Here is a 26,566-nt window from a genome sequence, read left to right on the forward strand (position 1 = left end):
TTTTTGAGGGATTCATGGCTAATTGATATCATCCCTATCAACTATGAAATGTTGCATCATGTTGGTGCAAAATTGTGCACTCCGTTTTTGTGTGTGCATTTATTTTTAGCGTTTTGAAGTTGAATCGCTGAGGATCAATCTCATTACCATAGAAAAATTTCAAGAGTATCTACAGATATCAGCTCTCACAAAACTTATAACAAAGAAACTGGAACTTCACGTTTGTTGCAATCCAGTACACAAGGAGTTTCAATTTCATGAGTGATGTCACAACCGTCCAAGATTTGTGTCCTAGAAATCTTGAAGTGATAGGGAATATCAGCCATCATGACGGTCATTGTTGGACGCTTCAATGAATCACCTGAAGAAAGCCTTACTCATATCTGATTGTAGTTTAGGAACCAAATGGAATAGATGTATTGGCATTTTTATGAGGTCTAGAATTTAACCAAGTTTTACTAAGTAGGAAATCCAAAATATGTATATAGGACCGAAATCATATGTTACTTCTACTGTATTTTAAATCAATATCTAGAAAAATGCACGAGAGTTTCACTACACAGCTTAACGTAGTCTACGTCAACCATGCGGTCGTGTCTTGTACACAACCCCACCATTTTTTTTCTTACGAGTCAATCAGCATGCTTGCTATTTTCTTTATGATCATCACAAAGACAATTCAAGCTGAGCATTGCATTAGATCCTAAGTAACATTGATCGATTATCGTCGTCAACATTCTACAAAATTTATTGATATTAATCTACCTGCAAATTTAATTTACTAATCGATATAACTGATAGATATCGATAGAACTGATTGAAATATGGGTTTGTTTTTATTTTGAATAAATGAAAACTTAATGATAAGATTTTTTAATTTTGAATCTCTATATCAACCAATAGATTTCAAAACATTCAGATTACTAAATTTGATATCATGATCTCAAAATAATAACTTGAGCGGTGCCGGTGGTGTAGTGGTAAGCGTGATTACCTCTCACCCCAGCAGGCCTGGGTTCAATCCCAGTCGGCGCCGCCGGGATGTTCTGAGGCATAACATCTCTGATCACGTCTTCCTTCGGAAGGGAAGTAAAGCCGTTGGTCCCCGGTTCATGAGTTGATGGGTCGATAGGTAGGGTCCAGGTGTGGGAGCTGCCTTCCTGGCGTCGGTAGCATTGGTGCTCAGCACGGAAAACAAGATCGACGAAAAACAAAACCAAAAAAAAAAAAAAAAAAAAAAATAATAACTTATGTTGTTTTTTTTTTATTTTTTTGTTTTCCTACCACAGTTATAATAACATATTGATTACTTATTTTGTTTATTATTAACGAAATTACTGATATCAAAACGCATACATACATATCAAGAAAACATGATTTGTTATCTTTTTAATATCCTTCATATATCATTTAGATCTCATTTTTGTTACGATTACTGTTAACTCGACCACATGGTAGGCAAAATATGTTATCACGAACGCTTATATCAAAATATCAAATTTAGTTTTCATTTTGTTTTCATTTTCTGCTCGGGTATGGGATTGAGCTAATGGTTTTGAATAACCAACACCGATTCGAGAAGATGGGAAACTCTGAAATTATTTCTGTCTGTAACTTTAATTTTATTGATGAAATTGAGATGTCAGAGGGGGGAGGATACAGTAAGCCACTTATCTAATTATGCTTATGAGATTGAGCAATTGTTTTTGCATAATTCATCTGAACATACCAAATCGATAAGATAAGAAACTCCAAAGTTATTTCAGTTTGAAACTATAGTTCCATTGATATAGAAGGGTTGGGAGGGGGTGCAATAAGTACCCCCCCCCCCGCTCACCATATACGCATATGAAATAAAGCGATTGGATACTTCATCTGCACATACCAAATCGATAAGATAAGAACCTCCAACATTATTTTAGTTTGGAATCTGACACCCATTGGTACACTGGCAGTGTTGGAAGAAATAGTGAGTTTTGGCATTTAATTCAAACTATAAATATTTGAACAGTTATAACTTTTCAGACATTCTAGCATCGTATTTCCTCCGAAAAGGTTGTTAGACAATTCCTTGTCTATATTTTCACATGGTTATTGCATCATTCTAGCAAACTTGTGGTCTAGGGATAAATATGCAAAAAAGTAGGTTTTCCTACAACAAAACCGGGCTACAAACCCCATTGCAAAAATGGCCCCAAAAAATTGTTATTCTCGCTTGATAAGGTCGAGTTTGCGTTTTGACAGTTACCCACCCTAATGATTATATTTAAAATTATCCTGAGTATTCATGAAATGCTGGGACGGGCGGGATCATTGAAGTTGTAACTGGACAATGGAGTGGATTGTCAACCGGAGTCTAGGATGGGATGTGTACACTGAAGTCTTTTTTTACACGGTTTTTTTTACGCGGTTTTTTTTACACGGTTTTTTTTACACGGTTTTTTTTTACACGGTTTTCCACGATTTACACGGTACGTTTTTAACGATTTCTCGACAACGATACAACCTATCAACTTGATTCCAATCACATTATCCGTTTCAAGCTATAAGTAATCGAATGGCATACTTAAAAAACAAAAATCACAATTTTTGGTGTAAATACAGAATTTTTTTAAATATGTCTATATGGACCATATCATGCTTTAATTACAAATGGCATCAAAATCCGATTTTTTAAAAACATTTAATCATGCGAAAAATCAAAATCTCGTAGGTTTTTTTTACACGGTTTTTTTTACACGGTACGTATCCCCCGTGTAAAAAAAGACCTGAGTGTACTTTCATTTTAGATTTCACTCTAATAGTTGGAATGATTTGACGCGCTCTTCTCAAACAAACCCCTCCCGTTGAAAGCTTAACATGTATTACGAGTTTCGTTATTTGTTTCGTTGGATCCATATTGTTGGAAGGAGATGCTCTTATTCCCACGGGTTTCGCGTAAGTGTCTCTGCGTACGGACCCGTACAACCCTTTTTGGCCCTTCATACAGCAGGATGTTGAATTCAAAGTGATGACGAAATTTGATCTTGCTGTTGAGTGGAGCCACATGCAGGGCAAGATCCAGGTGGCTACTTCAATACATACATGCATAATATCCAAAGATTTCAACAACTCCAAAACTTTTCTTTTATTTAACAAAAAACCTTTAGAAGCTTTCAATTCCAACCAACTTTTTATTCCACCACAAAGCATTTGCCAAACAAGAAGACAATCTAACCCACACACTACGAAAATGTCATGTTAATATCGGTACCCTGAGACCAACACAAGTAAGCAACCCTTTTGACATAAAAATCAGTTAAAAGACACGAGAAATTAATTTCAATTAAACGTACTTTTCGGTTTCGAAACACTTCATTTTCGAAAAAAAATAATTATATCTCGTGTAAAAATAGTTATTTCCAAGTGTGCATTCCGGCACATGTTGTCAAGCCCCCCACAAGATACAATCTACATTTACCATGTGGCCCAGCTCGGCAAAAGTTGCTGCCATAATTTTAAAGTTCTGGTGCTCGCTGCTGTTTCTGTTCTATGCTAATGTTTGTTCGATATCGCCACTTGTCCTGTATAATTTTGTCTCCTTACCAGAACCCCTTCTCTCGTTGATCTACTGCCAGCTCCATCGCGCAACATATGCAGTATAATCTATGCTAGAACATGAAACTTAAAACCGAAAAAGCCCTGTCGGAAATCTCCGCCAGAAAACTTTACCCCACAGCCTGGAGGAGAGATATTTTGTTGCGTCCATTTCAAAGGAAGGAAAACCCGTTTTCTTCTATTCAGGTCATTGCTGCCGTTTCGTTTTCCCCCGTTCCGTGTTTTTGTGTGATTGACGAATGGGGACGAATTCGAGGAAAAACCCGAGGTCGTAATAAATCTTTGATTCAAAAATCACGATTCATGCGATATGCGGAGAAAGAAAAAAGAAAAAAAAAGAAAACAGAAAGAAGTCTGGCAAAATGGGTCTTACAGTTTGAGATTTCCTTTCGCTGCCAGCGGATAGGCAACTTTCGGTGGGCCCGAAAGCTCGGTGACAGCTGCCACAGGGAAGAGTATGTTGGGATGAGACACCCCACAAAGCGTTGATCCTTCCGACAGAAGATAGGCCACTTGACTGAGCGAGGCACCGTCTGAAAGCAGAGAGAATGAAATGTAAACGGTTCGTTGGAATTTGGATGCTACTTGTTAAACTGAAACCATGCGGGGAAATTTTATGGGAATTCCATCTGAATAGCCAATGCAGGCAACAGGAAACGGAAAGCTTTGGTAGCAAGGGAGGATGGGCAGCAAATTGAGAAGATTAATGGTTAGTTACCTATTCGAATCGATGCGGACATGGAAAGTGGATCACCACAATTGAATGCACCGCACAATAGCAAATAATTAAAACGACAAGAGGCTAGGATTTCGAACGGAATTTGATTCCATGGCAGGAGGAAAAGGTCATGATGGGGGTGGAAGCATACCAACAATCGTCCGACTTACCGACAACAGTTTTGATTAGGACGTCCCTCGTTTCGCCGAGAGGATGGTGCAGAACACCGTAGAATATCCGTCCGTAGGTGCCCTCCTGTGCCAGCTGCTGGCAGATGATGGTGTCCGGCGAGACGGCAATTCGTCGGAGCTTATCTTTCGGATTGGAGCTATTGCTATGGATACTCCGGGCTGGAGTCGATAGGCTGTACACCTGTGCAGAGATGAAGAGAGGGGTAGAGAAATAGTAGTTGAAGGACCGTAACAAAATGGGAAATCAGATAAGTGCATTTAATGCGACCGAAGAGAAATTGAGGATTTTTCCCCCTCAATGCGTAAATACAGATATCGGTGACGCGGTGGCCCTTAGAGGGTAGTTGGAGGTGAGTCACGTGAAGATTGTGGCAGAGAATGCAGTCTAGAGAGGAAGAAGCGTAATCTATCAATTTAGGATCCCGACGATTGGTCGGTTGCCATCGAGATGGTCTGGCATTAAGTTTCCGAACAGGAGATTTGGAGCTATCATGTTTCTTCGTTCAGAGCATGATTCACAGTGGGAATGACAGGCATTTGCACTACTCCGTCACTCAAGTCAAGTCGTACCAAATACTCTACAAATAAATAAGCCGAAAAAACGCATTTCAAGCTTGATATCCACTTTGCAATAGGACAACCAATTTGGTTGACTTTTCAATTCTAATTATAATCGTAGGATGGAGCGCTATTTCGTCGTAATCGCCCATTTCCGTTCTATCGAGCAGAAAAAATCAATAACATCAATGATTTGAACGTGCAGAAATCAATCATACGGTTGTTTCAATGCATTTGCTCATAAACTACAAATCAAAGTCTGTTAGAGCACATTGTATGAATATTTACACTCATTTTTCTCAAAACAAAAGAAGCGCTCATAGCAATCTCATTTTTCTGCGATCATTCGTACACACTTAGAAATACCTAATTTTTCACGTAACGGAATCCATATTTGACATATAGAATGAGACGTTAACAAACATGTCATGTTAAATTAAGTGCTCCTAGACTGAAAGATTGATCAAAGTAGTCGATCGCGTTCAGAAATAACGTCAAATAAAACTCTAAAAAAGGAAAAATATTGTGCACAAACACCTGGAAAATTCGGAGTGGTCCGATTCCAAGCTGCACACTAAGAAATAAGTGATTTTACAAGTGACAAAATTCGTCTTTGACATAAAAGATGAGACGTAAACAAACATGCCATGTAATATTAAGTGCTCCGAGACTGAAAAGTTCGTTGCTCGACAAAAAGTACGTTTGAGCTACATTTCGCGTCTGGTATAACTCAAATTTATGTCAAAATTGATGCTCGTATATGTCACACTCAGAGCACCTAAATTTACATGATTTTTTCTAAGAGTGTGTGGCTAAAGTGTTGAAGATGCCGAAAACAACAGTTTGTCGAGTGCTCAAAACCTACAAGGAAACCCTGAGTGTGAAAATGAATTAGCGGACCTACGAAAGAACTGGAACCAGGGAACGTCAGCTGTGCAGCAAGGTGTTGAGGTGCGTTAAAGCTAACCCTGGTCTTGCGATCCTAAATGTGGCCAGAAGGTACAACGCCTACTTTCAAAGAAGGATACTAGTCGTACAAATCCAGTAAATATCCAAAACCGGCACATGGAGCAGAATTCCGTGGTCAAAAAGCGTGCAAGGCTCTTGTACGACCGTGTTTTGATGGAACATAAGGGCTGCATTGATAAATGACGAAACATACGGCAAACTCAATTTTAAGCAGGTTCCCGGTCAAAAGTTTTACATCTCAACTTAACGTGGGGATGTGCTGGGAAGATTCAAGTTCGTGTTTTCCGACAAGTTCGTGAAAAAAAAGCCATGCTTTGGCAAGCGATTTGCAGTTGTGGCCTGAAAGCGGAACCATTCGTCACATCCTCGGCGATGACGTCCCTAGTTTACATCTAACAATGCCTGAAAAGCGTGTATTGCCGTTCATCCGTAAGCATACACGGTAAGAAAAAAGTACCCAACGGAAAGTTCACTTTTACCTACTTTTGACTAGTTTGTCTCCTTTTCCTTTTTAAGCTGTTTGCGCCTACTTTTCACACTGACTCCGCTTCTCCTACTTGAATAATCCTTCTCTTCTCCAATCTGCATCATCAACTCGTATTTCTGCCTCAAGTACTCCTGTTCTTCGTCGATTTCCTTCAGCTTGGCCCAATCATTTTTTCTTCTTCCGCACGTTTCTTCCACAGCTCCCGTTCCTCCTCAAGAAGTTGAAGGCTGAGCTGCAATCTTTGCGAAACTCGACTGCTCTTACTGACGGACGACTCGTTGAATGATGCACCCGACTTCGATGCACCACCTTCTCAGTCTGTCAGGCAATCGTTGCACTTTAAACTTCTTTCAGGCTGCGCAATAGATTCGCTGACACCCGCGCACAGTGGTCGGAGATGCCAATTTAGTGAACTTAATTATTTTGTTACCAAACCGCTGACCTAATCCAAAAACTGTCTTCAGAAGAATTGTTTACAAAAACATTGTGCATATTATGACAATTACCAATATTTGTCATGGCATACTATGAAAAAAATAAATAAAAAAAACTAACGTTTTTTTCAAAAGAGATAGAAGACTAGTTTCTTGAGCAAAGTTGTAGAACTTACAAAAATATGAAACTTTGCTCAAGACACAAAATTTGTATGACGAATACTTGTGAAGATATTATTGAAGGAAATGTCGATACTGAAGTAGAAAAATTTCACTTAATTCTACAAAACCTAATCTTAGAAACTGTACCATCAAAAAAAAGAAGACGAACACAAAACAATAAACTACCCGCATGGTTCAATCCACAACTGAAAAATTTGAAGAATAAAAAACAGAAAGCTCATAAACTATACAAAAAAGAAAAAACTGAAACCAATTTGCGAAACTATCACAACTTATGCAACCAATTACATACAGCCACTAACTCTGCATATGAGGACTATAACCGCAAAGTCGAAAATGAAGTCAAATCATGTCCTAAGAACTTTTTTAATTATGTAAACACGAAATTAAAAAGCAGCAATTTTCCTTCGCGAATGAATTTGGATGCAAATGTAGGTGAGAATTCTTCTGAAATTTGCAGTCTCTTTGCAAATTTCTTCCAAGAAGTATACACCACATTTTCCGAAGAAGATCGTGACCGCGATTTCTTTGCATTCATTCCTGAAATTTCTAAAAACATCTCTGTCAACCAACTTTCTCAACATGAAGTCCTCAATGCACTAAAAAACTTAAACGCGTCGAAAGGGTCTGGACCTGACGGCATCGCACCCATATTTTTGAAAAACCTTTCTGAAGAACTCGCATTTCCTCTAGAGCGTCTTTTCAACATGTCTCTGAAAAATGGAAAATTCCCTGAAATTTGGAAATCATCTTATTTGGTACCTATTTTCAAATCAGGTGCAAAATCAGACATTCGAAATTATCGTGGAATTGCTATTATTTCTTGCATTCCAAAACTTTTTTTTAATCAATCGTAAACGGAAATATTTTTCAGCAGGTGAAAAATCTAATTACAAGTAAACAACACGGCTTTTTTAAAGGTCGTTCAACTACCTCTAATCTTCTAGAATATGTTTCTTTCATTATTAAAGCGTTGGACAGTGGCAAGCACGTTGAAGCGCTATACACCGACTTCAGTAAAGCATTTGACCGCATCGACATACCATTATTAATCCTCAAATTGCAGAAAATAGGAATGGAGCCTGGACTTTTGAATTGGCTTCAATCATACCTAACACATCGTAAACAAATAGTTCGCTTTCAAAATAAACTTTCAGAACCAATTTCAGTCACCTCTGGGGTACCCCAGGGTTCTCATTTAGGCCCACTTCTTTTTATTTTGTACATAAACGACATTTCCTACATACTTAAAAAAAATAAATTTGCTTGTATATGCAGACGACATGAAGCTCTTTATGGAATTAAGTAATTCTAGCGATGCAGAAGAATTCCAGAATGAAATCAATATATTCCACACCTGGTGTAGTAAAAGTCTACTTAAACTGAATGTAAAAAAATGTACTGCAATAGCATTTAGCAGAAAAATTGAAACACCGCATATTGAAATATCATTAGGCAACCAAATAGTAGAAAAAAGCAAAATTGTAAGAGATCTAGGTGTAATCCTAGACTCCAAACTAACTTTTATAGAACATTATAATACTATCATTAGTAAAGCAAACAGAATGCTAGGCTTCATCAAAAGGTTCAGTCATAATTTCGAAGACCCATACACTATTAAGCTATTATATACCACATATGTAAGGCCAATTCTGGAATACTGCCACCTAGTATGGAATCCATACATTTCCATACACGAAGAACGCATAGAATCTGTCCAAAAACAATTCCTTTTATATGCTTTACGTAAATTGAATTGGACTGCATTTCCATTACCATCTTATGAAGCGCGCTGCATGCTCATCAATATACAAACACTTAAGGAGCGCCGCCAATTTGCAATGCTTTTCTTCATCAACGACATTATTTCAATGCGCATAGATTCGGCAGTAATTCTCGCACAATTAAATTTTTACACACCTTGTCGATATCTTAGAACACGGAATTTATTTTCAGAAACATCGTACAGAACAAACTATGCAAAAAATAGCCCAATCAATCGAATGATGCGCCTATATAATTTGCATTGCGGAACTATTGACATCACTATGTCCAAGCAGCAAATACAAACTAAGCTAAAACAGAATAGAATTAATGCATAGTATGTAAGTAAACATTGTAATAATCATTGTATGTAGTCTACACTGGCTTGACGAAATAGAAATAAATGAAATTGCACTTTTTGCAACGCTTTTCATTGGTAACCGAAGTCATACTGTTTGCGTCCGGCAGATCGACCTAAATTAACCTGACAACCGTCTCAAATGAAGCTTTTGCTTATCAATTTCTAACGACTAACTCTAATGCTAACGGACGGTGATCCTCGCGACCGACGAAGGTGACAGAATCAAAATAGGCACTGCCTTTATTATGCTACAGTTTCGATGTTGGTCCACAATCGATGCGAACCGTCATTGTTCATAAGCAAAACCTTCATTTGAGACGGTCGTCAGGTTAATTTAGGTCGATCTCGAAATGCCGGACGGCGGATTACTTCTAACTTTTTTCATCAACAGAATTTTACAAAAAGATGAATGAAGCTTTTGTAGACTTTGATATAAGCTACAAACTGTTGTCAGTAATGCAAAACTGTATCTCTTATGTATGACGAACAAGAGTGAGCAGAACTTGTTATTATTTTTCAGTGCATGTAAATAACATTCACTGAAAAACAATAGCAAGTTCTGCTCACTCTTGATCGTCATACATAAGAGATACAGTTTTTAAGTTATTCGCAGAAGTTTTAGCTAGTGTAATAAGTTTCAGCTAATATAATAAAATGCAAAAGCTTGATACATTATTTTCCGAATTTTTTTTTTGCTTAAAACAGATAGAGGCAAATTAATGTAAATGAACGCACGAAGTGAATGTAAATGATTGTCCGTGTCTGGTTACATGTATTACCCAATTGAAAATAAATGATCCACACTATGGAAGTATTCGACAACGTATTCAAGTGATGGATGCACATAGCTTATTTATTTATTTATTCTTATTTCATCTGACTTTTTTCTGTCCTAATGAAATCTAGAATGGGGAAAAGCCTCTTTGAGTAAACCATTCATAAACCCCATGTCTTTTCATACATATAACAATAGATAAAATTACAAATAGTCAATACACAGAATACGTTGAATACAAATTAATACAAATGACAAAAATATTAAAAGCTAAGTCAATAATCTAAAATAATTAAACACAACAATCTGCAAATGCGTCGCAGCTCACGCGTCGGAGGGTTGGAAACTCGGCGTAGTGTTGTAGAAGGACCATGTAATAAAAAAAAAACAGCGAATAATACACACTTTCGAAGTAGCAGTGATTGGACAGATACTCACCGCTGTGCATTGACGCGGCGTTGAAAAGTGGCAGCAGAAACATTGAAGTCAAATTGTCCACTAACATCGTTAAACCGAGAAAACATTATCCTGATAGGATCGTGTTGACCATAACGGCTGTTCCGGGTAGCAAGGTGCAGGAAATTACGTTGCCTCAAAGGTCTTTGCGGCGCCTATACGTTCAATTCAGCAAGAATATCTGGGGCATCAATTTCATTGGTCATTACCTTAGCGACGAAGATGGCTTGCAAATTGGATCTTCGCTTCTCCAGAGTATCGATGCCTAACAGCATAAAACGATGTTCATATGGAGGAAGATTTGACGAATCACGCCAGGGTAAGTGGCGAAGAGCGAGGCGCAAAAACTTTTTCTGCACCGCCTCGATACGGTCAATCCAGTTTCTGTTGTACGGACACCATACCAGCACGGAAGATTCCAAAATAGATCGAACCAGTGCACAGAAAAGGGACTTCAGGCAGAGAGGATCACGAAATCCATCAGCAAGCTTAAACATGAAGCCGAGCTGTTTATTGGCTTTTGCAATCACGTCTTCGTAATGCGGTCGGAAAGTGAGTTCGCGGTCCAATATCACACCGAGATCCCTAACCTGATACAAGCGCTCGAGAGTTTGTCCACACATGCTGTAGTTGAAATTGATTGGTTGCCGCTTCCTGCTGAATGATATTGTGTTGCATTTGGCTATGCATAAATCGAGTAGGTTTCGCTTGCTCCAGTCCTCGAACAAATCTAATAACCTCTGCAACTCCAGGCAATCCTCAGTGCACGTGATGATCATAAAGATCTTAACATCGTCGGCATAGAATATTTGCTGTCCACGTGGCAACACAAAGGCAATGTCATTTATGAATAATGAGAAAAGCAGCGGTCCAAGATTACTCCCTTGCGGTACGCCAGAAGGAATCATAAACGGCTCCGAATGTGACGAACCAATCCTTACTCTCACGGATCTTTCAGACAGATATGATCTAAACCAACTAACAAGCGCGGAAGATACCCCCAGCTTCTTGAGTTTTTGCAACAGGATATCATGATGCACACGATCGAATGCAGCCTTGAAGTCCGTGTATACGGCGTCCACTTGTGAACCCGCGTCCATAGAGCGTATGCAGAGTGAGGTGAACTGAGTGAGGTTAGTAGTAACAGATCGTTTCGGGTAGAATCCATGCTGGGCATATGAAATGTAGTTTTTGGTGGCTTCAAAGAGAGCGTTGTTTACAATTATTTCAAAAACTTTAGAGCAAGCGCTCAAGGACGTTATTCCATGGTAGTTGATGACGTTACATTTGTCACCCTTTTTGTGAATCGGTGATAGAAACGAAGTTTTCCATCTAGCAGGAAATTTTTGCTGTTGGAACGAGAGATTGAACAGTTTTACTAACGGTGTCATCAGAGAACTCGACCAGTTTTTCAACACAGATGGAGGAATCCCATCAGTACCGGGTGACACGGAATGTTTGAGCTTACGTAATGCATTTTCGACATGCACCTCGCTGATCTGGAAAATTCCATAGTCGATGCTATCTAGCGGCGTATCACGAACAGCAGCCTCTATCTGCGGTGGCTTAGCAGGCGTATTTGAGAAAACATTCTTGAAGTGTTCAGCAAAGATCTCACATTTACTAGAGGCTGTGCTAGCAAACCGGTCACCGAAATACATGGACGTAGGCAATTCATCTTCCTTGCGTTTAGTACGAACAAAAGACCAGAAATTTCTCTGTATCGGATCGAGCATACAATAGACGGTTATACCGTGTGTACTTGTTACTGGCCATTACAAAGCGATGTTTGGAGGGCTGCGGACGACTCCGACTATACGTTCGAAGTGCAGATCGCCTACGGCGCTTCAACGGGCGGAGGCTCCTGTTCGTCCAAGGAGGCATCAGTGGAGGGCGCTGAAGAGGCTCGTGAGCTTCGATGACTTGACGTATCTCCGTGTTAAAAATTAGACCTGTGCGCCGATCAAAATATTTTCGGCGGCGGCGTGATATGTTATTTTCTGCCGGCGGCGGCGGCGTGGCGGCGTCACGCCGTTTGCTTTCGGCGGCGGCGGCGTGGCGGCGTATGTCGGCGTGAGTTAATTCCAACTGATTTAGAAAAAAAAAATTACTTTCCAAACCTATCGCACATGAACAAAAAATGCTACCCACATTTGATTTCAGATTACTGAAAATCGCTAAAACGTAGGTCACTCATAGTTTGAGTAAATTTTCCGACACTTTCCCGGGAAAAACTTCTCGAATAGGGGAAAAATTAAAAAAATTACACAGGTTAGAAGTGTACTAGAAGACAGATTCAAACCACAATCAGTTTTCCTAATATTCGAGAAGTTTTCCTCGGAAAAGCGTCGGAAAATTTACTCAATCTATGAGTGACCTACGATTTTGCGAATTTGAGTAACCTGAACTCTCATGCTTCGTTAGTGTGGTGACCAAAATCAAAAGAGGCTACTGCTCAGAGGAAACTAGCAAAACTTCAACGTCTAGCATGCAATTGCAATAACGGGTGCGGTGCGTAGCACCCCATCAAAAGCATTAGAACCCTAGCAGCACACTTGTCACTGAGTAGTTGTGGAAACTTGTATGTAGCTTATTTCAGTCACAATCAAGTTGCGGCTACTTTTTATGATGGAAGTGTGTTGCTTGGGAAGCAATCCTCAATCTGCTGCCCTTGCATGAACATGTGCAACTAAAAGTGGAAAGAAGGGCTCAAAAGATCTAAAATAGTAATGCCAGTTGATCTTGTTGGTCATCTAAGCATCTTACAATACTTCCAAAGAGGACTAGTGATGAGTATGAATGGAGACTGGATGAAACCAGAGGACAACTATGAAATTCCCTTCAACGTATGTGAAACGGCACGTTCGGATTGGGAAACTGGTGGTCCTAACGTTCGTCAAGGCTCAATCATATTTTTCACAGATGGCTCAAAAATTGGAATACGAACAGATGCAGGAATTTTTGGCCCCGGGACAAATATTTCAGTTGCGATGGGACATTTGCCAAAGGTGTTTCAAGCGAACAATACTGTGGTATAACATACTGTATGGTAAAAATGGAACTCAAATGCTGGGAAGAGCAAAGGGTGATGGCCAATTGCACATGCACAAACTGCAACCAGTCGAAAAGATGTATAACTCCTAATATAACATACACCAAAAAGCTCTTAGTGCTCACTAAAAGAGCTCTTAGTATATACACTGGCCTAGTAACTAGTCACTGTCCTAGTAGATATCACATTAAGAAGATTGGTCGGGTTCAGAGTAATATCTGTCGTTTCTGTAATTTGGAACGTGAAATCTCGGAACATCTGTTCTGCAGTTGTGGTGCATTACACAAGCATATATCCAAATTTCTTGGAAGTATTAGCTTACAACCCAGTGATATTTAGTCTGCACATCATGGAAATGTAGTTGGTTCTATAAACCATATCATAATGGACTGGGAAAAGATGTGTCCAGGCAAATAGCTGTCTACTTGTTAAATAGTGGTCGATTTGCATGATACAAACAGCAAATAGGGGTACCACAAAAGTTCAAATAATGCACGGAGTGGTTTTACATTACTTACTCAATTTTGAGTCGTTATCATTGGCCGTACATGCGGAATTTGTTTAGGAAAATATTTCAAGTGCTTGTTGGTGAAGTCGTATTGCAAAGTGTTACAACCCTTCTATTAAGTATAAGAAAAGTACGACCCTATGAATTCTTTCATTTATTGAGCATTACATGTTTTTAATATGTTAATAGCGATAAATGATATGCTTGTACTACTCTGTTTGAATGTACACGCATTGTAGCCATACAACTTTTGGTTTATTTATTTGAAGCACAACTTGAACCTGTAAGAGATTAAAAAAAAAAGCTCAAATATCAACGTACTGTTAGTAATATAGAGTGTTGCAGAATGTCTTAGCACGATTTGAAAAAAAAAACGATGACGTAACTTTGTTTACAGCAAATACGATTTTTATTTTCATGTTCTCTATAGTATTCTTTTACAGTAAAACGTAGCTTCAGTCCAACAAGTTTGGATACTTTTTCCCAGTTTTTCACAAACTTTGTAACGGAATCCGCTGCCTCTACAAGTGTCCGCAAATATGCTTGGGTCAGAACCCAAAAAGTTTCGATTGGCCTGGCCTGGGGACAGTTTGGTGGATTCATCTCCTTGGGTACGAATTGGACTTTGTTGGCTTTATACCAGGCTATCGTGTCCTTGGAGTAATGAACCGACACCAAATCCAGCCAAAACAGTACTGAGGCGTCGTGTTTGCGGATCATGGGTAACAGACGCTTGTTTGAACACTCACGCACTTAAACATCGGTTGTCATTGTCTCCGTTGTCACCAACGGTTTGGAAAGCACTCACCAAATAGCGGAAAAAAAAAATCGACTTATCCGCGTTGTCAACACTTCGGCCATCACGAACGGCTTAGTACTGATCACTAGGAAGAGTTTTGTAATCAAATTTAACGTATGATTCAACGTCCATAATCTCGAACACCGATTTTCCGCACAGCAACTGGTCGTATAAACCTTTTTGACGTTTAATAGTCTTTCTCAATCTAGCATACATGGATGAATGAACGTATTGTTTTCCCACTAATCTGTTTCCCTCTTGCTCGTACTCGTTCGATTTAAATGGTGTAGTAGTGTGCGCAGATTAAACGTCAAAAAGCTATATAACTTCCGAGCAGGGTGGCCAGACCTACCGATTTATCGGTAGTCCTATCGATTTTCGATATGCCTACTGATTCACAGACAAAAGGTTAAAAAGCACCGATTTTTCACTTTTCCGAGAATCACAGATTTTTAGTAATCTTGAAAAATATTCATACTGATTTCGACACGTTTAAAGCAGAAGAACTGAAGGACAGTTACCCCCTCCGCTCATAAAGGTTTCAAGTATCGGGAAAGCCTTCTTCAGACGGCCTACCGATAACTATCGATAATAGTTTTGAGAAGCCACCTTCGCTTTGGCTTCTTCTGCTTTTGAAACGTCTTTAGACCCATTCTTGCCTTGGCCCGCTGGACGTTAGTTTTCGAGGATCCCACGTCTCGAACCGAAGCCCTTTTCTTGCGAGTGAAAGCTTGCACGATTTTCCGGTTCAGATTTTGGTCAACAGGGTTCCGTTTACCTCCAGATTTTTGCTTGTCCTGGAAAGTTGCTTCATCACCATACTTCCGAATCGCGTTTCGAACGGCTCCGATGCTTACACCTTCCAATTTCGCTAATTTACTCAGAGAAATGTTGGAGATTGGGCTGAAAGTCTCCTTAATAATGATATTTAAAAGAAAATGGGTACAGTACACCATTTGTGCACGATCTGTTTGCGCTTTTCCAGAGAAATGCTTCGCATTGTCACGGAAATGTAAAGAACCGTAACTTGCGATATGCGAAACTGTTGGTCGAAATGTAAACAATGATTCAGCGTGATAATCAGCTGCTTAAACGGCATATAAAACAAGCAGGGGTGTTCGAAAGTCGTGCTTAGACATTCTGGGACACCCTATATTCACTTATTCACCTTTATGTAAATCCGACCTGAATGATTCATTATTGTGTGCTCGATCGAGAAAGTGCGAACAAAAGTAAAAAAAAACTAAATGACAATCGGTGCACTACACGCTAATTTCAACGCGTTGAAGATGCATTTTACCTAAAAGGTGCTACGAATTTTTCATCGGCGTGACATAAATGTATTCGGCGGCGTGGAAGATTTTACTTCGGCGGCGCGCCGGCCTAATTTCATCGGCGGCGGCGGCGTATGAAAATCGTCGGCGGCGGCGGCGTGGCGCGGCGGCGCACAGGTCTATTAAAAATACATACAATATCGTCCAGATCCTGATCAGAATCCAAAAATTGCCAATTGATTGATAATAGCGCATCATTCATCGAACTATAATCAGTCCGACGAAAATCGAACCGGCAGTCGTCTAGAGATGGTTCAAGTGACACTGGTACCGAAATAGAAACGGTGACGTCAATAGCAGGATGTGGAGTATCGATTTCTACGAGCGATTCAGCCGCGTCAGATACGCAACAGCTTGATAACGCTGAATCATTCACGAGTACTAAATCGAGAATCCGTGAACTGGAGTTCTTCACAGTATTGATTTGTGTCAGACCCTGGAAGCAGAAGGCATCGTACACTGCACAACTAGTGGGAATCTATTGTGAGGCCACCATCCTCTGATGGTACCCGGTGCATTTCAGGATGATTATAGTCTCCAAACTGGAAAGCAAGGTCATGAGGCCTCAAGCCGGAAAGGATTGAATCAATGGAGTCAGTATGCTGCTGTATGAGCGACAGGTCGTCTCTACAATCAGGTGGTAGATAAAGCACTCCAAAGCTGACATCATAGTTCTGCAGTTTGATTTTAATCCAAAGCTGCTCGAGAGCGTTACTTATCGGAGCTGGATCAATACAGCAACACAATTTAGAAGAGACGGCTATCAATACACCTCCACCACGAGTTTTTCGACTGTTCAAAGAGCTACGATCTGTCCTGAACACAGTGTAAGAGTCGTTGAATAATTGAGTAGAGCCAAGTCTCAGTTAGCACGAAAACATCATATTCCGAGTCAGTTGTAGCTAAGAAGAAAGAATCTATCTTTGTCCGAAGTCCTCGTGCATTCTGATAGTATATGGGTAGCTCGGAAGTTGTTGAGGAAGGATTGTCACAAACTTCTCGTCCGTTCCTCGGCAGAATGCAATGAATTTGAGTGGGTGTTGCGCTGAAATCCAAATGTTGATCGCGAGGAGAACCACCGAGAAAGCACGCATACTTGCCTGAAAAGCCAGGATGGGAGACCCTCGCCCTATCTCCGACTACAGGGCCGGAACGACTTTGACGGTAGGATACCACAGATGACTGGCAGGAAACAGCAATTGGCTCGACTGGGTCAGAGTGAACGAGGGCTCCCAAGATACCTTGTGGCGTGCGTTCCCGATGCAACCTATTACGCTTGTGGAGAGTAAATATTTATTTTTTTGAGTATTTTTAGAGTTTAAAAAAAAAAACTTTTTAATTTTGGGTGTATTTTGATGTTTTAAATATGAAACGGACCACCCTAATAAAAAATAGGTGAACCACCCTTGTGAAGTACCACGTATTAGATACTAGTGATGGTTTAAAATGATATGCAAGCAGATTGGGGCTAGTTGTGAGTAGTTTTAAAAGTCAATCGACCATAAATATAGCCCGCTTTCCTCTTGAAAAAAAAACAGGGTCCCAGAAAGTCAATATTTGACAAACACATTGTTTTTCAAGATAACTCAAGATAACAATTTAATTTCAAGATTTGTTTGTGTTATGTCTGATTAAGCCCTATGTTTTCACATGGGCTTTTTTAGCGGCAATACATATTTTGCACATGGTCGGTTTTGGAAACCCAACATCACCATTTCCATTGGCTCCCTAATAATCATGTAGTATAATAACCGTATTTTCAGTTGAATTTGATCCCCAACAGACAGCATTCTTCACCATTGTGTCAAAACTCGTATCCAGACATTTATCATACCATACATCCCTTGAAACAAGAACAACTCGGGTTGAGTCATTCCTTAAACCTTTTATAATTAATTTTCATCAACTTTTATAGGGTGTCAGACACAATGGACTCCGAAATCCCACATACATGTGTCATTGTTTTTGCTCCCATCACTCACCTCGGCAGTGGATACAATATCACACCTAAACATAAAGAATTCCGTCCGTAGACGTACATATTATATATTGTTCGCCGTATCACCTCGCCGGCAGCAGCTCTATAAAATCCCTCGCCTTTCTCAGAACAGACATCACCCGAATGAATGGACCCATGATAAGTTAGGAGCGGCGGTGGCGGGGAGACTGTCCGCCGGTGGTCCTGTATCAAATTAAAGCCTTTTCATTCCTCGATGTCATTAACAGAGAACACAGAGAAAAGCGGCTTTCCTTTCGAGTGTTGCAGGATTCGAATCCCCCCTTCCCCTCGTCGTCTATCCATTCCGTCTTTCACCGGGTTTTATGCCACCTTTCAACGAGAGAGCATTCCACAACTTACGAAATAAGGCAGCAGCAGCAGCAGCGATCACAGGGTAAACTCTACGACGACAGACGCCGGGAGTGATTAAGGTGTATTCAGACCTGAGCGTGCACGAGCGGAGCGGAGCGGATTGAAAGATTCAACTAGAGCTAGTCAATCGCACTGCGCTTCGTCTGAATTGACCTTCAGACTTGAATACTAATAAGTACTTTTCTATCTCTCTCTTACCACGCCAAGCACGCTCAGGTCCGAATACAGCCTAAAGGTTTGCATCAGCAGCAGCGGAGTGAATGAAAAGGCAAAAATGCAAAAGGTGAAAAACGAACCCCATCTGCTTAAGCGACTGCTGACTAAAAATAGCTATAGGTAGGTATACAACAACGGCAACGGAATGAAAATTCAAAGCTGGGTTTCTTCCGTCGTCGTCGTCGTCGCTGTTGGGAAAAGTGGATTCATGGTTAAATTTGCTTTCACTTCACCTTCAACGCCATGAAGTGTGTAGGTAGGTAGAAAAGGATGGTCTAAAACGCACCCCTGGGGTAAAATGGCCCCGCAATTTTCAAAGCTTTCCGATTGTTAAATTCTTGAATTTCACGAGCAGCATTACTAGTTAACTAGGGTAAATGTCGGCTTCGGCACCCATTGACTGTTTTCGGCAACCAAAATTTAAACGTTAATTTCACTATGTTTTACGATCAACACACTTCCCTGAATGTATCCAAACGATTCTTTAGTCTTTCAGCTTCAATCTGATTATATTTGTAGGACCGAGCAATCCTGTTATGCCAGATTTTTCTTCAAATGAAGCATACGTACTACAAAATGGGGCTGATTTCGAGTTGCCGATAATAGAACAGCTGGTTAACACGCAGTTCTAATGGGAAGGTTGCCGAAGAAAAAGAGGCTGCCGACAATAGTCACACTCACCTGAGAAGTTTAGAGCGTTGTAAAAACGCTTTCAAACAGTTTTAAAGAATTCTGTCGATAGGAATGGATAGAGAAGCAAGCAGCAGATGAATTGAAACAAACAGACACGTCATATATGTGCGTGACGCTGTGAAAATGCTAATAGAAGTGCGGACGCTGCTTAGATTGACGAGAATACGTAAATTCCCCTACTTGAGCTATCATTCTGATACATAAAATCCCAGCATTAGTAATGGGAAAGCAACGAAAAACCATGCGGAGCCATTTTACCCCAGGGATGCAATATGGACTGTTCTCCTCTACAAGTTTCGAGAAAACAAAAGGCCCAGGTGTCGGATTGGGAGCTTGAGAGTAGCGGGCTCAGTCAAAGGTGAGAGGATAAATTTTCCAGGACGGAAGAGGAGGGGTTCAGGATGAGAAGCACGGGATTGTATTTCAAATTAAGTGCAAACGAAGCGCGCATTGTTGGTGTGAAAAGTGTAGGATTGCGTTTCGGCTTTCACCCCCGCCCAGCTGGTTGATCGGCCTGGGCGAGGAGCTGTTGGTGCACATTATGGGGCAAATAAATTAAAACATTGAAACTGAATGTTGCACTATGTTTTTGTGAGAGTGATTTTTTTATTTGGTTCTAAACAAGATGGTATAGCAAATGCATGGCCGTATCATAACATAATTGAAAGTAATACATTCGGTCTTGGACGTGGAACATTCGAAAGTTCCGAAAATCTTTAACATTTAGCAACTCCAGGAACTCTCGTAAAGTCTTGGAACTCTCGAATGTCGGAAATCATTCAACGCTCTTTTTTTCAAAAGGTTTGTCGTTGTTTGGACATGCAAAATTGTGTATTTGTAAAAAGTGGTAGAACAAAAGATGTCACATCCAAAATTTTCGAATCCATTAACGAAACAAATACAGTGCTTTCCCGATTTTGTCAGCTCCCAATTTTGTCTACCCCCTGATTTTAGCCAGAATTTTTTTCTCGATTTTGTCAGTCTGAAGATTTTGCTGAACTTTTTGGTTTTTGAGCATTCTCAAACATTTCGCACCAAATGACACTTAATTGTTTTGTCGCAACAATAACAGAGGTAACTCAAATAAACCTCAATTATTGCGACACTGCACAGTTGTATCGAGTCCCTCCCGATAAAGGTAACTAGATGGCGGATAGAGCTGGGCTGGCTCCAATACAAGTTATGGGCAGATACCCCATCCAAGAAGAAGGTTTCGTGATCGCCAAAATTAACGGAATATTCATATGCAGTTTCTACGCACCCGATGGACGATGGAGCAATTCCACGAGACGCTGGTTGAAATTACCGAAAAGCTGATCGGACCAAGACCGGTAGTCACATTCTGCTGGAAGCTCTGGCGAAGCTGGAAATTAGACTGTTCAATAAAGGCACCACCAGCACTTTTCGCAGAGATGGCTGGGAATCCATTATCGACGTCACTTTATGCGGACTGCAGTCCGTCGCTGGTGGAAAACATTAATTGGAGAGTGTGTGAAGGATATACCCATAGTGACCATCAGGCAATCTGATATGGTATCGGTCAACGGAATCCTCTGGCAGTACAGACGACGAGAACTTGCGACCTGAAGTGGAAGACGAGTTGACAGAATCGTTAGTGAGAGCATATGACACGACCATGCAGAGGAAACTGGAGCTATACAACAGAAGGCCCCCAGCTTACTGCTGCAACTGCAACGAGGCAATTAGCACCCTCCGCGCTAGCTGTCTCAGAGCCAGAAGACGTAGAAGAGGAACGTAGAGAAGTGTTGTGAGCACATAAACGAAAAATAAAGCAGAGCAAGTCAAACTGTCAACTGGAGCTGGGTCGAGACGCTGCTGCCAACGACGCACACCGTGTCGTGATGACGAAGATCAAATGTCAAGTCATGCCCACTGGAATGTGCTTTGAGAACCTGAAAATCATCGTGGAAAGACTTTTTCGAAGCATAATTAAACGATCTGGCCACCTACATCGTAGGGAGACGGAGAGGGAGATAACGACGATTTCACCAACGAGCAACTCGAAGCAGTGCTTGTTGAAAACACTCGGAAAACTCTTGGAGAGGAGCTTCCTAAACAGGCTGACGTAATGCATGGAGAGTTAGCAAGGATTGTCGGAGAGGCAGTTCGGATTTCGAAAAGTGGAGTGAAGTGGAGATTGGATCGATATTACGCCTTGATAACGATCGACGTCAAGAATGCGTTCAACAGCTCCAGCTGGGAGGCCGACGCTACTTCCAGAACCGGGTTCTGATGTACGAGCCAAATATGGGACAGAGATCGATTAGGATCACGGTGGGAATTTCCAACGCTCTAGAACGTGATTTAAAACGACGGTCCAACGCTGAAGCTACCCAAATGAGTTGAGATAGTTGGATTTAGATGGAATAGATGGAAATGTTGGCGACCGAGGCGGTCGACATGATTGGAAACCTCATGCATGAGGCGAAGCTACAGCCAGCCCACAACAAAAGCGGGGTGGTATTGATCAGTAACTTCAAAGTGCTGCAGTGGTCAGAAATTACCGTGTTGAAATGCCTGGGAGTGATGGTCGACGACCGTTTGGCTTCAACAGCTACGTAGAAGGCAGCGAAGGTCATCAACGCCGTAGCCAGAATCATACCGAACATCTCGGGACGGCTCCTGGCTACTGTATTTACGTTGATACTGAGATATGGAAGTTCTGCCTTGGTTGCAGCGCTGAAAACCAAGCGGAATTTAAGGAAACCGAACAGTACGTACCGGCTCAACAAACCGTACGCAAACATTTCCAGATATTTGGTGTATACAGCAAAAAAAAAAAAATTAATATCGCATCAAAGTGGATGCACTTTAATCAACAATCAATGCGAATTAACGATTTTAAATTGGCTCACTACTTGACTAGCCTCTTGGTCCCAAGCAAATCGATAACGTATCCCATTCTAGTATAAATTCCAGTACTACACTATGTTTGTTTTGATTCGCTATGAAAGTTTGACAGATAAAATGAGGGGTTAGTGGATTTTCCTATGTTTTGAGGGGTGAATCGATTAGCTTGGGACCGAAGATAGTACCAGAGCTGAGCCAAAAAGTTGAGCTTGTTTCTTCGGGACCTTCTGGTCTTAGAGTTACCTCTATGCTTCAATCGTGTCGAAAATATGGTGTTATATTACTTGCCAAAATGGACAACATTATCATCAATACCGTGTATGCACTGACATTACGCTCCTTTTACTGCATTTGTTTGTGGCCATAAAAACTACATGAGATTTTCGACATGATGTCAGTGCATCCTCTTGGATGTAATATTAAAATTTATTTTTTGCTTAACACTTAGAAAAAATCATGTAAATTTAGGTGCTCTGAGACTGACATATACGAGCGTCAATTTTGACATAAAATTGAGTCATAATAGATGTGAAATTCAGCTCAATCAAACGTACTTTTCGTCGAGTAATGAACTTTTCAGTCTCGGAGCACTTAATTTTACATGACATGTTTGTTTACGTCTCGTCCTTTCTGTCAAAGATGGATTCCGTCACGTGTAAAATTGGGTATTTCTAAGAGTGTGTGTACCCTTTGTTGTTAGAATAGTAAACATTTATCAGTAATTTCATTAACAGTGGATAAATAATGGTTAAACTTGATTACAAAATCATTTTGATGGTTAAAATATTGAAAAAGAAAATTTCCCGAATTAGTCAAACACTTAGAAATCATGAATTTTACACGTGACGGAATCCATCTTTGAAATAAAAGATGAGACGTAAACAAACATGTTATGTAATATTAAGTGCTCCGAAACTGAAAAGTTCGTTGCTCGACGAAAAGTACGTTTGATTGAGCTATATTTCACGTCTGTCATGACAAAATTGACGTTCGTTATGCCACTCTCAGAGCATCTAAATTTACATGAATTTTTCTAAGTGTGCAGCTTCCCGTTTTTGTCAGCCTAAAATTTCAGATGGGGCTGACAAAAACGGGAAAGTACTATATTAGAGCTCCGCGAAACTTCGCATAATTGATCGCTAGAGGAAATGAACCAAGTGTATGCTGGAATTAAGCCATTTTGGCTTTCGCCTAGTTTTTAAAAATGGAGTGTTCGATATTTGTCAATAAATCATAGCACGAAATCGGCTCTTCTAATCGAAATGGCGTCTGAGACAAAGTTGTACGCGTTATTTCGTCTTTTTGACTATTACGGTCCTCATCAGAACTTTCAAATACTGGTTTAGCCGATGTATAAACTTCGTTAAATTTCGGACACTTTTATTTCAGTGTAGTTATTTAAATATTTCACGAACCACTGAAACGTTTCACTTATATGACAGCTGAAGCTCTTCACTTTATTTCGTGGTACAACATGTTTACATTATAGTTCAGTGGCGTCGAATCAAGTGGAAGTACGCAAACGCGTTTTGTACTAATGGCAGCAAAATCCATCGTTATTGGAACGAGATATCGCCAAAAAGCTAAAACTGTCGAAGAGTACCGTGTTTAGAAGACTGATGCAAAATTTGAAATTTTCGCTCCACAATGATCAACCGGTTCCAAATTGGATCCTGATTATCCTCCCAAAATTTGAACTCCTTTAGTAAGAACCTGACTTGGCACAAACCATTTGAAGTTTATATGGAAATTGCTATGGGGAAACCATAATTTCGGTTCATATCAATCTCAAAACTCGTCAGTTCACTTTACTTTAAAAAATGATAACTGAACTTGTTGAAAATTTTCTCAGCTAAAACATTGTTGAAGACCACTTTTCGATCAAATATAAGGAACAAAACAATATTAATGATTCAAGTCACTGATGTCTTATGATTATGCTCAACCAACTGTTCAGCAGGCAACATTGGTGGAAAAAAAAAACATGGCTACTATGTCACACTGCAGAATACAGTGTTGCTCACAATACAGTTGCTTAAACTTGCCGTAAGATTATCAATCTCTTAAATAATAAATAACAATTTTATTTGACGTTTGGCTGATAAACGATTTTCTGCAGAGTTGTAGCTGATAAAAAATCCCATATGAATAGCAATAGATCTTGTTAACAGTACAATATGGAAAAAGACTAGAAGACAAGGAATAAAAAGATTGGTTTTCCCATAGTAATTTCAATATAAACTTCAAATGGTTTGTGCAAAGTCAGTTTCTTATCAAATAAATTTAAACTTTCGGAGGCTAATTAGGACCCGATTTGAAACCATTTGAACACTGTGGAGCGAAAATTTCAAATTTTGCATCAGTTTAGTGTTTAGTGTGTGCAAATCATTTGACCAGCGTTTAACTGTGGATCGGAAGGTTGCAAGTGGAACAAATCGAAAAGTATGCTTTCGACAAATGGACCAGAAGGTGGTAGGCATTCTTGGGAACCATCCAAACCTTTCAGTTCGTAATGTGGCTCGCAAAGTTTATAATCAAAATCATATGTACGAAAAGTGAAGCAGAGGCATGAGCTGAAGGTGTAAAAAGTGAAAATGGTGCCTTATCGTAATGATAAGCAAAATGTAACTGCAAAAAATCGTGCTAAGGAGCTTTTCACACCGTTTTTGCAAAAATGAACGACGAAACATATGTGCTCGAAGACTTTCCGAGATTGGCTTTTTATACTGCAAAAGGAATACCGTTTCCAAGTGTTTCGGGATAAAGAAGTTTTTGAAATTCCCCAAAAAGTATTTGGTTTGGCAGGCCATATGTAGTTGTGGCCGCAAATCCAAAAGTTTCATTTATAACAATGATGTATACGGAAAAAATGCTTGCAAATGCGGTTGCTACCTTTTATCAGAAGCTACGATACTGCAGCTCTGTTTTGGCCTGATTTGGCCTCTTGTCACTATGCAAAATCCATCCTGGAATGGTACAATACGTGCCAAAAGCAGCCAATCCGCCAAACTGTCCAGAACTTTGCCCAATAGAAAGGTACTGGGCTCTGGTTAAGCGGAAACTAGAGAAAAGCAAATGGCATCAATGATTTCAAGAGAAAATGGAGGCACATCACCACTAAGGTATCTGAGGATACTGTACGGAACCTGATGGCGGGTATCCCACAGAAAGTTCAAGAATTTTACAAACAAAAGAATTAACATTCAATTAAGCTACATTTGCTATCGATATTATGTGTAGATTTTTTTCGCTGACATTATCTTAGTGTCCGAAATTTAACGTGGACAGGCTTTATAACCAAAAAGGTTAAATAACGTACCTATGGTTCCTTGGGTGGTCTGCCTTAAAAAAAATACACACTGACAAGGCACTGGCCATGAACTACGTAACGGGAGAGGAGGCCCCTATATTGTTACGAATTGTGGAATTGGAGGGGAAATAATGCTTTACGTTACGTAAAAAAAAACAATGATTTTTCACTTTTTCATTACGAAAAGGTTGAAAATCCAGGTAAAAATTTGGTATCACTAAATCTTGCTTGTAGTGGCACCGGTGGCTTAGTGGTAAGCGAGATAACCTTTCACCATGTTCTGAGGCATTAAATCTCTGATCACGCTTTCCTTCGGAAGGGAAGTAAAGCCCCCCGGTTCATGAGTTGATGGGTCGATAGGTAGGGCCAGGTGTGAGAGCTGCCTCCCTGGTGCTCATCACGGCAAACAAGATCCACGGAAAACAAATCAAAGAAGAAAAAAAAAATCTTGTTTGTAAAATGGATGTGTTTTCATTTTCTATCTTGAGTTTCTTTGCTTTCGATATACTTTTGAAAAGCATATACTCCATGATACGCTTGTATTTTGTTTCAGTTGTGAGTTAAACTAATACCATGAAATAAAAAGGTTATAACTGAATCAAACATGGATCGAAAAATTTGAATTTCATGAAATTAACGAGGAGGGGGCTTTAAGAACGATACGTAATAAATAGAGGGGGGTTATTTTTCGTGTTAGATTTTGTCATCCCCTCTGCGTATCATACTTTAAACTTTGAATAATTTCCACGGGGGCAGCAATCAAGAATTTCGTCATAGCTGTAACCTGCGTGTTACAATTAATCCCGTTTTGTGTAGTTTTGCCGCCGAGTGTAATTTAGCCGTGTTTGTTATGTTTTTTTTTGTCATTTACCGGCCGGCAACATACTCACCACTATGCCTGCGTGAATAATTTTAATTT

At 40.0% G+C, this 26,566-nt stretch overlaps 1 protein-coding gene across 1 annotated transcript in view; it reads right to left on the reverse strand.

Annotated features, from left to right (window-relative positions):
- The window catches only part of Drl-2 (Derailed 2), a 275,456-nt gene that overhangs the window by 69,550 nt on the left and 179,340 nt on the right, over nucleotides 1–26,566 (reverse strand). Inside the window, exons 7-8 of the mRNA XM_065225169.1 lie at nucleotides 4,486–4,687; nucleotides 3,971–4,130 (exon numbers count right to left, since the gene is read on the reverse strand). Coding sequence (XP_065081241.1) covers nucleotides 3,971–4,130; nucleotides 4,486–4,687 — 362 coding nt within the window. The remainder of the gene's footprint in view (nucleotides 1–3,970; nucleotides 4,131–4,485; nucleotides 4,688–26,566) is intronic.

The sequence above is a fragment of the Ochlerotatus camptorhynchus genome, unplaced genomic scaffold (assembly GCF_037179485.1).
Source record: "Ochlerotatus camptorhynchus isolate MF236.1 unplaced genomic scaffold, CSIRO-AGI_Acam_v1.1 ptg000002l, whole genome shotgun sequence".
Lineage (NCBI taxonomy): Eukaryota > Metazoa > Arthropoda > Insecta > Diptera > Culicidae > Ochlerotatus > Ochlerotatus camptorhynchus.